The sequence below is a fragment of the Capricornis sumatraensis genome, chromosome 15 (assembly GCF_032405125.1).
Source record: "Capricornis sumatraensis isolate serow.1 chromosome 15, serow.2, whole genome shotgun sequence".
NCBI lineage: Eukaryota > Metazoa > Chordata > Mammalia > Artiodactyla > Bovidae > Capricornis > Capricornis sumatraensis.
This window is the reverse complement of record NC_091083.1, coordinates 13198267-13215327: the sequence shown is the minus strand read 5'-3', so window position 1 is coordinate 13215327 and position 17061 is coordinate 13198267. Positions and strand designations below refer to the sequence as shown.

General features: G+C 40.0%; 1 protein-coding gene across 1 annotated transcript in view; it reads right to left on the bottom strand.

Annotated features, from left to right (window-relative positions):
- The window catches only part of MACROD2 (mono-ADP ribosylhydrolase 2), a 2306040-nt gene that overhangs the window by 209551 nt on the left and 2079428 nt on the right, over positions 1 to 17061 (bottom strand). The window contains exon 9 of the mRNA XM_068987786.1: positions 8190 to 8271. Within this exon, the coding sequence (XP_068843887.1) occupies positions 8190 to 8271 (82 nt within the window). The remainder of the gene's footprint in view (positions 1 to 8189; positions 8272 to 17061) is intronic.

Here is a 17061-nt window from a genome sequence, read left to right as displayed (position 1 = left end):
CTATTCGCTCCAAATTTACCTTTCCGTTGATGAGACAAGACAAAGGTTAGAAAAGAAATCATAACATAAAAACTCAGCTGCAGACAAACTGCAAGAATGTATATAATTTAGACAGAGATAAATGACAGAAACACATGGTCAGGAAAATTAATGAAAGATGTATCTATATTAATACAATTTAATTTATATTTGGAAGTCTATAAGGAGGTTGAAATAACTGGAACCTGATTGAGAAGATTCTTGACTTGTGTTTAGAAAATAATAGGCATATGTTAAAAGATATGACAATTCTCATAAAAATCTATATTGGGGGTTTCCTTTATGATGATCTGTATGAAAGAAGGGAAAAAGCATGAAACCTAAATAAGTCTGCACACTCAAATAAAATAAAATAATAACATGTCTGTCAATATTTGAATAAAACCTATGCAATTTAGGCAACCACTGTCATCTGTTTAATATTTAGCAGGTTGCCAGTGTAGAGTTCTCAAACCTGACTTATGCTTTGACTTTTTCATTCAAATGGTTTTGCATTATATCCAACAAAGAAAAATCTATATTTAAGGGCAGAAATCATCTCCAGTAAAATTCATAATTTATAAACATTCATAATTCTATGTCTATTAATTTTATCTACCAGTAACTTTATACAGGTCATACATGTGTTTCTATATGTGTATATTAATACAAATATATTTCTCAAGCTTATTTTTAAGGCATTGAATATTTTTGCAGCTTTATGAAGTTTATCATTTTATTCTGTACTTAGAAATGCCTCCCAAATATATTGGTGGGTCAAATGGTTCATTATTTCGCTATGTCTATCAAAAAGAGAGTGGAAATTTCAGCCTCTTTTCTACTTTATTGTCTCAAATAGTTTTTGAGTCACACTCAAACACAAATGAAATTTTCTGTCTAAAGCAAATCTCCCTCTTAGAGACAAGTGGCAGGTTTGAGAAGAATACAACTTCATCCTGGAATCATTTTCCTATTTTATTATTTTTCTCAGCTACTTACTATTTGAAAGGTACATATTTAATTATAGTTAAGTCTGCATAAGTCAACATGAATATTGTGTATAAGCTATATAAATTGCCTACTTGGAAGAAAAATTGAACAAATCTAATCACTTTCATGGTCAAACAATAGAGACTAAGGATAGATTTTTTTTAGTCATAGTCACTTTCTTTGTGAATGAGTCAATTGAGTTTGTATACTGGTAGGGGATTGAAGATTCCTAGTATCAAATATATTTGTGAGCTCACAAAGTAATATTGTCAATGCATGGTTACTAATCCAATGGTCACTGATAAAAGTGAAAACTTTTAGCCAAAGAAATCATAATTTTGCTTGAGGTATGTAGAGAGGATAATTGGTGAATCTGTTCTTCCTTGTTCTGCCTATTAGCCTCACCTCTACACTTATGCATCAGGTGTATAAAAACTACATAACAGTTAACCACACTTTCTGAGATTATTACATTAGATCTCCTAGGTAGCAATAATGAGCGATACCAGGAGTGGGCTGGAGCTGCAAGAACCAGGCAGTTGGGGCGGGGGTAGCAGAGGCACACACAAAGAAATCTGTGGGTTCAGAGTGAATGCTACTGCTAAGTCGCCTCAGTCATGTCCGACTCTGTGTGACCCCACAGACAGCAGTCCACCAGGCTCTGCTGTCCCTGGGATTCTCCAGGCAAGAACACTGGAGTGGGTTGCCATTTCCTTCCCCAATGCATGAAAGTGAAAAGTAAAAGTGAAGTCGCTCAGTCGTGTCTGACTCTTCGCGACCCCATGGACTGAAGCCTACCAGGCTCCTCCATCCATGGGATTTTCCAGGCAAGAGTACTGGAGTGGGTTGCCATTGCCTTCTCCACCAGAGTGAATGGGGAGAAGGCAAACCCGGAAGACTAGACCAGGAGAGGGTTGTGAAACTAGGGAGTCAAAGGTCAGGGTGAAGGCACAGGTTCAAACTCCAGCTAAGCCTGGGTAAGACATTAGCAAGTAGAAATAAACCCGATCCAAAGGCAAAGCTTGCTTCGGTGGCCTGAATGGTAAGAGAGAGATGGTCACAGTAGAGCAGAGTTTCTCAGCTTCTGCACTCTTGACATCTGTGGTCGGACATCTTTGCTGTGAGGCTGTCTCATGCATTACAGGCTGTTGAGTTCCATGCCTGGTGTTGACTCTCTAGGTGCCAGTAGCACGTCCCTTCCACTAGTTGTGAGTAACAAAAATGTCTCCAGTTGTTCTCGGAAGGGCAAAATCACCACTATTTGGGAAACCCTACAGTAAAGAAATTTGACTTTCCCTCCCAAAAAAGGGAAGGTGGTGACTTGACCCTATCTTTCAAGTTTCCAGCATGAGGATTCTTTGATCTAATCTCAAAACTGAGAATCAAGCCTTCTTATTATAAGGAAAATTAATGTCCTTAAATTCTTTGTTAGGACTTAAGAGTTCAATGAAAAAAACTGACTTCTGCATTCAAGATCAGAACTTGTGTTTTTATGCTTTGTTTTTTATATTCACTGAAAACTACACAAAATAAATCCTACCCACTGAAAAATCCAAACCTTTTATGTAAAGAACAAAGAGATTTCTGACTTGAATCATACAAATATTACTTGCTGTAGGCTATGACATGACACATGTAACTATAAATTATTTGCAACTAAAGTGTGTGATAACTCCATAAGCTGCCACACCAGACTTCTAACAAATACTTCCAGAAAGAAAAAGTCATGTGTACTTCACCCACAGAAAGACATAAAACTGTTCAAAAAAACCTCCAAAGTTCCTAATGCATTTCCCTGATGGGCTCTATTAAGGGCTAAATGTGTCTCCCCAACACTCATATTTTGAAGCCCTAACCATCTGTCCAACCAGTCCACCCTAAAGGAAATCAGTCTTGAATATTCATTGGAAGGACTGATGCTAAAGTTGAAACTCCAGTACTTACGGCCACCTGATGCGAAGAGCTGACTCATTTGAAAAGATCCTGATGCTGGGAAAGATTGAAGGTAGGAGGAGAAGGGGATGACAGAGGATGAGATGGTTGGATGGCATCACCGACTCCATGGACATGAGTTTTGGTGGACTCTAGGAGTTGGTGCTGGACAGGGAGGCCTGGCATGTTGCAGTCCATGGGGCCGCAGAGTTGGACATGACTGAGCGACTGAAATGAACGCTCTGTGACTACCTGGAGGTAGGGTTTTAAAGAAGTAATTAAATTAAAATGAATTTGCCGGGGTGGACCCTGATCCAATATGAATGATGTCCCTGTAAGAAGAGGAGATTGAGAAAAAGACACACAGAGGGAAGACCACATGAAGACACAGGAGAGAGACAGCCTTCAGCAAGCCAAGGAGAGGGGTTGACGTGTAAACCAGCCCCTCCAGCACCCTGATTCTGAACTTCTAGTCCTCAGAGTTGTGAGAAAATAAATTTCAGTTGCTTGAGCCATCCAGTTTGTGACACTTTATTATGGCAACCTTGATAAACTGATACAGACCCTTTTCCATCTTCTCCCATGATCCCCTTGACTTCCTAGTGACCACTTATCTACAGAAAATTGTGCCACACCACCTGGATGAGTTAGATGGAATTTGATTTTGAAATCTATAATATGGTACCTACTTGACTCATATTAGAGTGGTTTCATGAGGAAAAATTCAGATATTAGAAGGAAGAGAAGCCTAGCAGATTTGAAAAGTGATGAGAATCAGATGAAATCAAGGAGACTTTCTCGATGCTCCAGGTGCCTCTTAGGATTTGACCCCAGCCTTCTCAGAAGACCCTCTTATTACTTGTGTGGTGACAGATACCATTCTCAGCTTTAAAATACAGCTCTGTTATTCCCTAGCCGAATGTCTCACGTTTCTGAAGTATGCATCATTTTCCATATCAAAAAAGTAGGGCTGCTATGGTGCTGACTTTCTCAGGGTTATGAAGATTTAACTGATTTAACTATGTATCTTATGACTGAGAGACAGCAATCCATAAGGTTAGCTATTATGCCTGTTAGTAGCATCAGGCAGTAGTTATGCATGCGCTGTATCTATACTGTGATCATTTCTAGTCTAACTTCTACTGTTTTCTCATTCATTTTGCCTTAGTCTCCATTATGAAATTTAAAGACATGGGACTACAGTATCCCCAAACACAGAATTCTGGTTTAATGTAAAAATGACTTTTCCCCCTAAACTATGACAATTACTGCATTGGGAAGGGTTAAGAAGACTAGCTAGATAATCTGAAGTCAGTCCAGGGAGTGTGTGCAAGTCAGAAAAATTATATTCCAATCAAAGATAGTATGGTCATGAGTTAACCATAAATTCAAATTATGGACAGATAATGTATATCATCTATATTAGCAGTCACATATTCCATTAGAAGTTACTTTTATTTCATATTTCATATTTAGAATTTACAAATGGCTGATGCCTCAGCATTGCAGAAATACTGAGCAATATTGGAGGATTTTGACATTTCGTTAAAAAATGTACTTACTATTATAAATATGTAATAGAAATAATTTCATGAGCACAGCATGATTCAAAGCACTGATGTGACACTGAGAATGATTTTATTATTATTTCACTCGCTTGAGTGCTAAGATGCATTTTGGATTTATTTAAAGTAGCAATTTTCAAACAATAATTTATTTGCATAGTTGTTAATACATTCTAGACTACTAAAACTGTCCCATTTTTTAAAACTTGTAATATGATTTTTGGCTTTGCATCACTGGAAACACCTGCTGATGGATAGATTTGTTTTAATAGCAATGCATTATACTTATACAATTTTTTTTTCTCATATGTTAGAGTGAAAACAAGTTTTCATTTTCAGAGGTTTAAAAATGAATATTATGTCATTATTGCCCAATATATCAAGGAATCTGAAATTTATAAAATCTTATAAATCATGCTATGGTGTTGACAAGACATTTACAATCACATACCACAGCAAGTTGCATTTTTTACATGAATGGACATTTTCTTTTAAGAAGACTTTAAAATACAGAAATCTGCTCACTATGATTATACAGGAAATAAGCAGAGAAGATGTAACAAGGAGACTGAAACAGAAAAAAGCCATGAGACTATGGAGAGAAGAATTTATTAAATTCAACTCATATCAGCAACTACTTATTAAACAGCTATTACGTGCTTTATATTCTGGAAAATACTGAGTTGCTTGAAAAAATGAATACAAGTGAGACAAGGAGGGGGAGGAGGAGGAGGAGGAAAAAGAGAAAAAAGATCACAACCCTGATCTTCATCACATGGGAGTCTCTCTGGATTGACATTATGTTCCAGTTAGGGGGACACTGTAAAGTCCCAAATGAAATACACTTAGCAGGTTCACCTTTCAAGTATAACATTACAGAGGATTTCAGATCACCCAGGAGAACTTAGCCCATCTTGACCATCTGCACAGAGTGGAACATCTCCAGCATTTTCTGTACCTATTCCGTAGCTAGGCAACTGATCCTGATCTGAGGGTAGAAGGGGCATCCTCTCTATCATGAGGCTCTGAAAGGTTGCTTAAGAGGGTGACAGGCACCAGCAGCCTTCATTCACAACTTCCTACCTGCCAGAATCACTAGTTAGATGAAAGACCACTTGAGATGGACATAAAAAAATCAAAAAAAACTTTCTGAAAGGCAGGCACCACAGTGTTCATCAGTTCAGTTCAGTCATTGAGTCATGTCCAACTCCTTGTGACCCCATGGACTGCAGCACGCCAGGCTTCCCTGTCCATCACCATCTCCCAGAGCTTGCACAAACTCATGTCCATTGAGTCAGTGATGCCATCCAACCATCTCATCCTCTATCATCACTTTCTCCTCCCCAGCATCAGCATTTGTTCCAATGAGTCAGTTCTTCACATCAGGTGGCCAAAGTATTGGAGCTTCAGCATCAGTCCTTCCAATGAATATTCAGGACCAATTTCCTTTAGGATGGACTGGTTTGATCTCCTTACAGTCTAAGGGACTCCAACACCAAAAGCATCACTTCTTTGGCATTCAGCTGTCTTTATGATCAAACTCTCACATCTATACATAACTACTGGAAAAACCATAGCTTTGACCATATGGACCTTTGTTGGTAAAGTAATGTTTCTGCTTTTTAATATGCTGTCTAGGTTTGTTGTAGCTTTTCTTCCAAGGAGCAAGCATCTTTTAATTTCATGGCTGCAGTCACCATCTGCATAGATTTTGGAGCCCCCAAAATAAAGTCTGTCACTGTTTCCACTGCTTCCCCATCTATTTGCCATGAAGTGATGGGACCAGATGCCATGATCTTAGTTTTTAGAATGTTGAGTTCTAAGCCAGCTTTCTCACTCTCCTCTTTCACTTTCATCAAGAGGGTCATTAGTTCCTCTTTGCTTTCTGCCATCAGGCTGGTATCACCTACGTATCTGAGGTTATTGATACTTCTCCTCACAATCTTGATTCCAGCTTGTGCTTCATCTAGCCTGGCATTTCACATGATGTACTCTGCTTGGAAGTTAAATAAGCCGGGTGACAATATACAATCTTGAGGCACACCTTTCCCAATTTGGAATCAGTCCGTTATTCCATGTCCAGTTCTAACTATTGTTTCTTGACATGCATATAGGTTTCTCAGAAGGCAGGTAAGGTGGTCCAGTATTCCCAACCCTTTAAGGATTTTCCACAGTTTGTTGTGATCCACACAGTCAAAGGCTTTGGCGTAGTCAATGAAGCAGAAGTGGATGTTTTTCTGGAATTCTCTTGCTTTTTCTGTGATCCAAAGGATGTTGGCAATTTGATCTCTGGTTCCTCTACCTTTCCAAAATGCAGTTTCAACATCTAGAAGTCCTCGGTTCACATACTATTGAAGCCTAGCTTGGAGAATTTTGAGCATTACTTTGCTAGCGTGTGAGATGACTGCAATTGTGCAGTAGTTTGAACATTCTTTGGTATTGCCTTTCTTTGGGATTGGAATGAAAACTGACATTTTCCAGTCCTGTGGCCATTGCTGAGTTTTCCAAATTTGCTGGCATACTGAATGCAGCACTTTCACCACATCATCTTTTAGGATTTGAAATAGCTTAGCTGGAATTCCATCACCTCCACTAGCTTTCTTTGTAGTGATGCTTCCTAAAGCCCACTTGATTTCACACTCCAGGATGTCTGGCTCTAGGTGAGTGATCACACCATCGTGGTTATCTGGGTCATGAAGATCTTTTTTTGTGTAGTTCTGTATATTCTTGCCACCTCTTCTTAATATCTTCTGCTTCTTGTTAGGTCCATACAATTTCTGTCCTTTATTGTGCCCACCTGTGCATGAAATGTTCCCTTGATAGCTCTAATTTTCTTGAAGAGATCTCTAGTCTTTCCCTTTCTGACTTTTCCCTCTATTTCTTTGCACTGATCACTTAAGAAGACTTTCTTATTTCTCCTTGCTATTTTTTGGAACTCTCATGGTAGTTTGAATTACCTGGGAGCTGTTCTTTACTACGGCTGAAAAAAGTGCATAGGGTACTGGGATGTAGTGGAAGTATAAAAATAGCAAGATATTCACAGGCTGGAAGAGGGATAGTGGGGGTGATATTCAAATGAACCAAGTACAGTTAACGACACATTCGATGAATGTAAATCATTTACTCAAGGTTCTTTAATAACCCTAAGGTTTCTCCTACTTTCTAAAAAGTAGTGTGAAATAAGATGAGAGCCTACGTTTTTCAGATTTCCCTAGAAAGGACTACTCTCTCCACTGCAATTTGGGGTGAGAAAACTGGGGAGAAGAGGGATGGAATGCAGTAATAATCTGCATTGTGACTACAAATATTAATGGGTTTTGTACCATTTCTAGACCTGGACGACTTAAAAGTGGGGGAAGAAATCACAGGACATGAAATTTAGGGCAAGAGAAACTATCGTTTGGTCCAGCCCCTCACTTTTGATGTGAGGGGCTGAGACTCAGGAGGTGAACCACCTTTCCCAAGACAACACAGTCACCTGGCCGGAGCAGGAGGTGTCCAGCCTGGATTTCCTGTCGCCTCCTTTAGGTCTTAGCAAGGAAAACACAAGTAGTCAGATGTGACTGGTGTATGGAAACCACACTTGTAACACCGTTTAGGCGGCAAAATAAAGTATCAGAACTACAAGTGACACCCTCATGGTTTCACCTTCCAATTTCAGAGGAAACAAACTGCTTTACTCACCTGCCGGGAAAAATTCGCCCATTTTCTTTTTGTAGATTTTGAAGTCGACCTCTAGGAAGACACAGAAGATGATCCGATCCACCTAGGGGCAAACAACAGATACCTAAAGTGAGAGGAAATATGGCAAATGCATTCCCAGAACATGGTCTTGGAACAAAAAATAAACAGAAGACCCTCTCACAGATTTTTGGTGCTATACTGCTCACTCTAAGAGAGCGCCGAGTGAAGTTCACACGTGTGTGTGTGTGTGTGTGTGTGTGTGTGTGTGTGTTTGTGAATGCACTCTCTATGCAAATAAACCCATGGGCAATTTGGTGGAAAGATGTTGTATAAATCAAATAAGAAATAATAAATGACAATAAGCCACTTTGCAGCAAGCTATAAATAAGATCTGAGATTCCACCAGGATACCTAGACTTTTATGTTCTGTTAAACAGCCACACGAGAGGTATACAGTGGAATGACAATCAAGTATGTCAGTAAACAGAGAGCTCTTTGTCCTACCCTTGTTAAACAAATATATTCATCAAAACTGTTAGTATTTGAACATGACCTAAAAAGCTTCACACTGTATAATTTGCATGCAGTCACTTGCTTTTAGCTTTACATACTTGGAAATGCAGCAGAAAAAAACTATAATTAGTTGACAGTACATGAGGCCAATGTAACTAATCTGGTAGGTTATTACTGAATAAGGAAATGCCGCTTCAGAAGTAAAATGTTTGCACAGTCCCTGTTTTCTGTTTCAAGAGCTTCTGCATGTAAGGAGTTTCTCTGAGACATACCTAGAGTAACTGGTACCAGAGAAGAGAGATGGGGTATACCTAACAGCTCACGGATATCTGATATTAAATCAGCGACTCAATTTTGTGGCTTGAAAACTAACACCCCCTTTGTTCCTTTATATTAACAATGTACAAAAAGTTAAAAATTACTCCATCCATCAAATTGCAACTGGCAATTGAACGGAACATCAGTAGGGAACAGAAGTGGGGTGTATGTGTGACAGGACAGGAAAAAACCCAAATGGATTTCATCTACCCAGTCTCTCAGCTCTCTCAGCCTGTAGGGGACAGAGTCGCATGAGCCAAGTCCCAGAGTTCCTAGGAGGAGAGTGATCTACGTGACTGGGAGGGGAGGGAGAGAATTAGGACACGAAGAATCACCAGGGTTCCCTGATGGAGGCTCAGAGATGTGGCTTCCTGATCCCTGCACAAGGCTAGGCCCCCAGCTAAGTGGACTGCCCCCTGGGTAGTCACTGGACTTTAACAAAACCTGTGCATCCCCAGCCACTGTTCCCACAGGGTGGAGACAGCACTTAGCCTTCAGAAATGGAAGGACTGGGGTACAAATAACCCTGCTTTCCTTTCCCTCTATTCACCTGAGTTTCTGCTGTCCAGTCCTGCCTACATGGCGTTAACATTTTCAACAAATGTAAAAACTCACCATCAACTCACTCTCCAGGTTATGTATACATTTAGTTGAATCAATGATTAAATATCTGTACAATACTGAATGCTCACCTCCAGTTTCCCTATGGTGTGTTTATGCCCTGTTGCTAAAGATAAAAATCATAATGTTGAGCATTAAAAATGAGTTACAAAAGTATATACATGCTCTGATGCCACTATACAAGATTTTAAAACACAAATATACAGGAGTGTAGAGATTCATTCATAAGTACTAACTCCTAGAAACATATGTAGGAATATTGCATATGAACTTCAAGACAATGATGATTTCTGGAAACGGAGGGAAGGATAAACGACGGATTGAAGCGAAGTGAAGTGAAGTCGCTCAGTTGTGTCTGACTCTTTGCGACCCCATGGACTGTAGCCTACCAGGCTCCTCTGTCCATGGGATTTTCCAGGGAATAGTCCTGGAGTGGGTTGCCATTTCCTTCTCCAGGGGATCTTCCCGACCCAGGGGTTGAACCCAGGTCTCCTGCATTGTAGACAGACGCTTAACCATCTGAGCTACCAGGGAAGTCCAAATGATGGACTGGTAAGGCTTTAACTGAATAGTGAATATTTTATTTATATAGAAAGAAAAGAGATTCAAGAAAAAATATGGTGATGGGTAATCACTATTAACTATGGGGGTAGGTACATAGATATCATATTCTATACTCATTCTATACCTTTCTATGTATATGAAATACATCATAATTAGAAGTCCTAACATTAAAAATAAGATTCTGTTACTACTCAGTCGTAAAAATGGAATAATACCATTTGCAGCATCATAGATGGACCTAGAGGTTATCATACTAAGATAGAAAGAGGGCAAACACCATATGACATCACTTACATGTGGAATCTAAAGTATGGCACAAATGAACTTATCTATGGAGCAGAAACAGGCTCACAGACATAGAGAGCAGACTGTGCTGGCCAAAGGGAAGGACAGGCAGGGTAGGGATGGGGTGGGAGCTCGGGATTAGTAGATGCAAACTATTTTATATTGAATGGATAAACAACAGAGTCCTATTGTACAGCTCTGGGAACTATATTCAATATGCTGTGATAAATCATAGTGGAAAATATGAAAAAGAATATATATATAACTGAATCACTTTCCTGTATGGCAGAAATTAACACAATATTGTAAGTCAATTATAGTTCAATAAAATAAGTTAAAAAAGTAAGATTCTGTGTTCGACATACTCTACTCTTCAGCTTCAGTAAACTACTTATAATTTCCAAACACCGTAATTATCTCACTTCTGTGCTTGTGATGGTTGACTTTTTTCTCCAAGCTTCAAATGATCAGATTATTTCTAAAGTCCTCTAATAGAGATCAAAATCAAAACAAGAAAATTTGGTTCAAAACAGATCTAAGAAGAACAAGCCAAGCCAGACAGTCTCATTTGTACTCATTTCTCATTTTTATGTTTGCAATATAAACTGTGGAATTAAAAAAAAACAACACTTATGTTGCATGTGTGTGTGTGGAGTACATTTGTTGGGGGGGAGGGAGGGTTAGTGGTAATGTTATTCACTGCTATTAAGTGTACTTTTAGACACTACAGACTAAATCCAGATTTTTTTAACTATTGCATGGAATTATAATCCACCTTTTAACCCACCTTTTATGGTTTGTTACCATGGAAATGGTATGGGTCCACAATTCAGCAGCCTGATTTATTCTTTTTCTTTTTCCACAGAGAGAAGATGGATGATGAGGGAAAAGTACTTTTACTTTAAACTAATTGGGTGGCCTAGTTCTCTGCCCTTATCCTTAGGCATAACACTGAAAATATCTTGGAAACAAGTTAAACCCAAGAATTAACCTCATTTGCCAAGTACTTGTTATATACACATATGCGCATGTATTCTCATACATATATATGCTTGGGGTTATTGTTGGATAAGCGCTCATTTAGCTGGCAAGCTCTGTGTTTATAAACTCACTATGGGTATTGGTAACCACTTGTGGTGGACTGTATTTTCCCAGATGCTGTGCAAGATAACCCATCCTTCAGGTTCCTCTTAAGATGTAATGCTGACCATCCTCTCATTGAGAGGTAGGGTCTATATTGAATCTGGGAGTGCCTTCTCTTGAATCTGGGAGTGCCTAGAACCCTTGCAGAAATGATATGTGAGTTCTGGGTCCATGTCATGAAAAGTGGTACAGTTTCTGCCTGGTTCTCTTGGGATGCTCGATCTCGTACCTAATCATTGTGCCCCGAGAATCAGAGGTCCCTGGAGAATTCATGTGCAGAAGGTCTAGCCAACAGACCAAGCTGGAAGCGAGTTCTGTACTCACTACAGCAGCTCTGGGGTCCCGGGCACCGAGGGGCACATGGATGCGGCAGTTTGTTCCTGTGGTCCCTCTTCGCCCCCGTGGCTCGCCCTTCGTCTTTGCTCACTTCCATTCGGCATCCAGCTGTGCTCATGACCCTCCTGCCCTGCTCACACACTCCAGGCACAGTCAGATGTGGAGGCTATGGCCTTCCACACACGTGCTCAGCACATCCCTCTGCTGGGCCCTAGTTAGGGGCTCTTCTCTGTTCCGCCAGAGGTCATCCCCTTCTGGACACTGGCGTCCTCAGTTTCTCACTGTTGAATAAGTTCTAATTCCTATAAGAAAACCCTTATTTCCTATCTCTCATAAAGTTCCACTTCCTTGTTTATATTCAGCTGATGTAATCTTTAAATCCTTTAGTTGGATTTTATGGTGAAGAACATGATGCAGGGCAAAGAATAATAAAAAGGCTCCTTTATGAAAGGGTATAACCTGTCAAGGCTACTCAGGGTCCAGTGACTTTCTTCAGTATAGATTTTGGTTGGTCCTAGCCCATCTTCTTGGTGAACTTCCTAAAGTACGCAGGCGATATTTGGTAGTTAAAGAAACTTCTGTGCTTAAAATGATTCACATTCTTTTTTTTTTTATGTACAAGTTATTAGTAAACTCAGATGGGTCCTCAGGCTAAAACATACTTGCAAATAATATAAAAAGTGACATTAACATTCTTAGGAATTGATGACATAACTGTAGTTCTTGTTACAATCTTAAACTAGAATCTTACGAAGACTAGGGTGATGCTCACCTTTGCATCATGTAGGTCCTAACACACAACAGGAACTTTGTAAATATTCCCAGAGTACTAGTTAAGGAAAACAGACCTGACTAAAAGGCAAGTTTATGGCAGTTGTATTTCAAGGGTACTTTAGTTCCAGAACAAAAAATGACTCCTTTTTGAAAAACACAAGACTTTCATTTAGGTTTGTCAGAGGACCTGAGTACAGAATTATAGAGGGGCCTGAATGTTTTACAAAAAGTAGAAAGAAGCCACACAAAGGGTGAGTCATTTATTGTTACTGATTGTCATCTTATCCAATGAAACTATGCCAAATACAAAGGCGCCTGAGCCCAGCACTGATGTTTTTAGACAGGGTGCTTCTTAGTTTCATAACAGAAACAGTGATGGTACCTGTAAACTATGATGTTTTAAAAATTTCAAAAACCTTTCTAAAGTGAATAAACAGTATCAAATATTGGCAAGGATGTGCGTTGACAAGAACTTTCATATACTACTTTACAGTCACTTTGGAAAATTATTTGGCAGTACCTACTAAATTAGCTGAATATGTACATACCCTACAACCCAACAGCTCCACCCCTAGGCAGACACCCAGCAGAATGTATATGTTTGTTTACAAAAGGACATATGCTGCAACACTCAGCAGCACTAATTTGTAGCTATCTCCAACTTGGAAGCTACTTATTGCCCACAAAGAGTAGAATGAACAAATTAATTGTGATCTATTCATAGAAGGGGCTTCCCAGGCGGCACAAGTGGTAAAGAACCTGCCTGCCAATGCAGGGGATATAAGAGACACAGGTTCGATCCCTGGGTCAGGAAGATCCCCTGGAGGAGGGCATGGCAACCCACTCCCGTATTCTTACCTGGGAGAATCTCACAGAGGAGCCTGGTGGGCTCCAGTCCATAGGGTTGCACAGAGTCGGACACGACTGAAGTGACTTAGCACGCATGCACGCATGCATACAAGGGGATACACAAACTGGACAGACTTGAAAATTTATAACTACACACAATAATACAAATTAAAAATATTGAACAAAAGAATCCAGAAAAAAACAGAGCTCACACTGGGTGGTTCCATTTCTATAAAGTTTAAAAATGTTAGAGAAATAGGAAGAGTCACCTATGGTATTAAAAATTAATATAGCAAATTACTCTGGGGTGAGGGTTGCTGAAAAGGGACCTAGAGAAATGCTTGGGATCCTGGTTTTTCAATCTGGGTGCTAGTTCCATAGATGCGTTCAGTCTGTGAAAAGTCATACTTAGGATCTGTGTTCTTCTCTGAATATTATACTTCAATAAGAATTTTTTCTAAGATTGAAAGTCTTTTGTTACAGTTGTCTTGGTCAACGATCAAAAATCCATTTTCACTGACTTTGAGGTCAAAAAAGTCCTTTAAAAGCTGACCTTCTGAAGGCAATCTCTCTATATATTTCTACTGATGCCAATTGTAGCTCACCCATCAAGGCATAAAGGAGTGAAAATGTATTTTTTTCCACCAAGATATCCATTAATCCACAGTTGGGGGTTTTATGCCCCATAAACATGATGACATAAGTTCTATTAATCTTTCTCAGCATCACAGCCACTGCCCCTGAAGAGGGTTATGCAGCAAAGCAAGTTTGGAATATCTGTGGCTGACCTCCATTTTTCACAGCTACCAGTCCTAGGGCAGCTGACACAGCCAAGATTATCGTGGGCTCAGTGATCCTGGGAGAATGAATGGAGTCTGATGAATGTAACTTGCTTCCCCAATGACAAACGGCAAAAACTCAGAGACCTAGCGTGCAGGCAAATACAGCCTTAATTGATGGAGGGGGTATCCTGTGTAAATTCAGCCTGTTGGGCAAGCAGAATGAGGTTCAGCCTTATTGACAGATAAACCAAGAGCCTCACCAGGACAGGCTTGGATATTGGGGATCTTCCTAAAACAGTGGCTGCTGCTAATAAGTGAATTAAATTACAAGGCTTAAGTGTCAACATGACATGAGGAGAGGTTTTGAGATGGATAGAAGACCAGGACAATCGGAGCTTCCTTGGGGCTTTGGGTAAGTCAAGCTTAAATAGAGTTAGAAAGGGATACAGTCACTACTGAATAAAGAACAAAACCAAGAAATGGGTACATTTCTGGGTCCTAGCCCCTTCTCTTTGATTCTGTGGAGTAAAAGGAGACCAGTCTCTCCTCACCCTTGTATATTAGCTCTGGTGTCATTATATAACAGATGACCATAAACTTAGCAGCTTATAAAGCAAAGTTTTATTGTCTCAGAGTTTCTGTGGGTCAAAAGTCCAGACCGTAAATAGTTGGGTCCTCCACTGGGGGTCTTGGAAGCTGCGATCAGGTATCAGCTGCCCTGCAGGTCTCACCTGAGCCCAGGGTCCACTTACAGCCTCATTCAGGTTGTTGGCAGACTCTAGTTCCCTGTGGCTGTAGGACTGAGGTCCCCAATATCTTTCTACTTGTTGACTGGGGACAGTTTTAGCTTCTAGAAGTCACCGGCAATCCCTGTCATGTGGCCTTGGGAAGCAGTTCAGGATATGGATTCTTTATTCTTTCAGGCCAGCAAGAATACGTCTCTACCACTTCCTCCATCTCCAACCTGCAGATTCTTTTTAAGAGTTTGGGCCCTCTCAGGAAACTCTCCTTTTTAATGAGCTAAAGTGATTAAATACTTTCATTATATGTTTTAAAAAGTTTCCTTTGTCTAATTCGGGGAGTGATCACCCCATCATATTTACATTTACAGAAGACAGACAGGGGCTATGGGCTTGGAGGCATCTCTGTCTCCTTTCCCCTCAGTGAGTCACCTCTGTGTTCCAACACCAGCTGGCTGTGTACCAACCTGGACTTGACCACTTAGCTTCTCTCTGATCCTGAGCATGCCACTACCCTTCCTAAGCCTCAGTCTCATCTCTAAAATGGAAACACTGACCTTGTGGGGGCAGATACATTAGTTTCTCCTGTTGCATAACAAGTGACCCCAAGCTTTGTGGCTCAGAACAACCCCTGACTATTAGCTTAGGGTTTGGTAGATCAGAGCCCGCCTGGAGTGACTGTGTTTTCTGGTCAGGGTATCAAAAGGCTGAAATCAAGGTGTCATCAGGGCTGACTGCTAATCCAGAGGCTGTGAAGAGAAGGCCACTACCAAGCTCCTTCTTGTTGGCAGAATACAGTTTGCTGCAGGTGAGAGCTGAGGTCCCTGTCCCCTGGCTGTCTGTCAGTTGGAGTCTGCCTGCCTCCCTTGCCAGATACCTGCCTCCATCTTCAAGGCACTGAAGGTGAGTTAAGTCCTTCTTGGTTTTGGATGTCTAACTTCCTTCATATCTGACATCTAGACTCAGATATAAAGAACTTTTGTCATCTGGCCCACTTGGATGGTCTCCCTACCTTAAGGTCAACTGATTTGGGACTTTAATTATATCTGAACAACCTCTTCCCCACATATTCAGACCTAGATTATTGTTTAAACAACTGGGAGAAGAGATGTGTACACCAGTCACTGGGAATCTTGGGAGAATCTCAGAATCTTTCTGTCACAGCTTGCTGTAATGACCACTTAAGACAGTCTATGTAAAGTGCTTGGCAAAGGGCCTGACATGCAATAAGCTCATAAACATTGATTGTTTATAAAGTTATTATTCACAAGGTACTTGAAACACTTCAGCACTGGCATATAGATAAAATCACTGTTCTATCCTGATCTTTTAAAACAGGTCAAGGAAAAGTATAAGCCAAAGAGAGACACTGGAAATGCTTTTACTGGCTGGTATGCAAAAAGGTCACTTTATTCTAGTTCCAACTTTGCAGAGGAATTCTAACTTGAAACATTTACAAAAATGGTCCATATTATATATAAAGCAGCTTTTTTTTTTTTTTTTTAGTTTGATCATACCAGCCAGTGAGAGAAAGGGGGAAAAAAAGAAAGTTGAAATTGCCATAATGGAGATGATTTCACAGGACCCTCCAGGAGTCTCAGGTCTGATATTTTAATATTGTTGTCAAATGTCACTGAATATAATTCTTTTGACTCTTGAAGGTATTAAGTATGTCTGTATTTGTGCACTCCACCACAGACACTAGTATTCCGATCTCTAAATTACAGAATGAGAAAAATTTTCTTTCTGTGTTTTCAGAGACATTCGGAGGAGCTGGAGAGCATTCATAGTCCACACACACTCAAAGGGCATCTTTGCATTTTGAAATTGCTTCTGCATGCATAAAAAGAATCCTTTATTGTTGGGGGCTTTTTGCAAACTCAGTTCATCTGTCATTACTCGGTGGCAGCACAATTCAGAGTCTTCTTGTTTTGTTTTGATAAATTG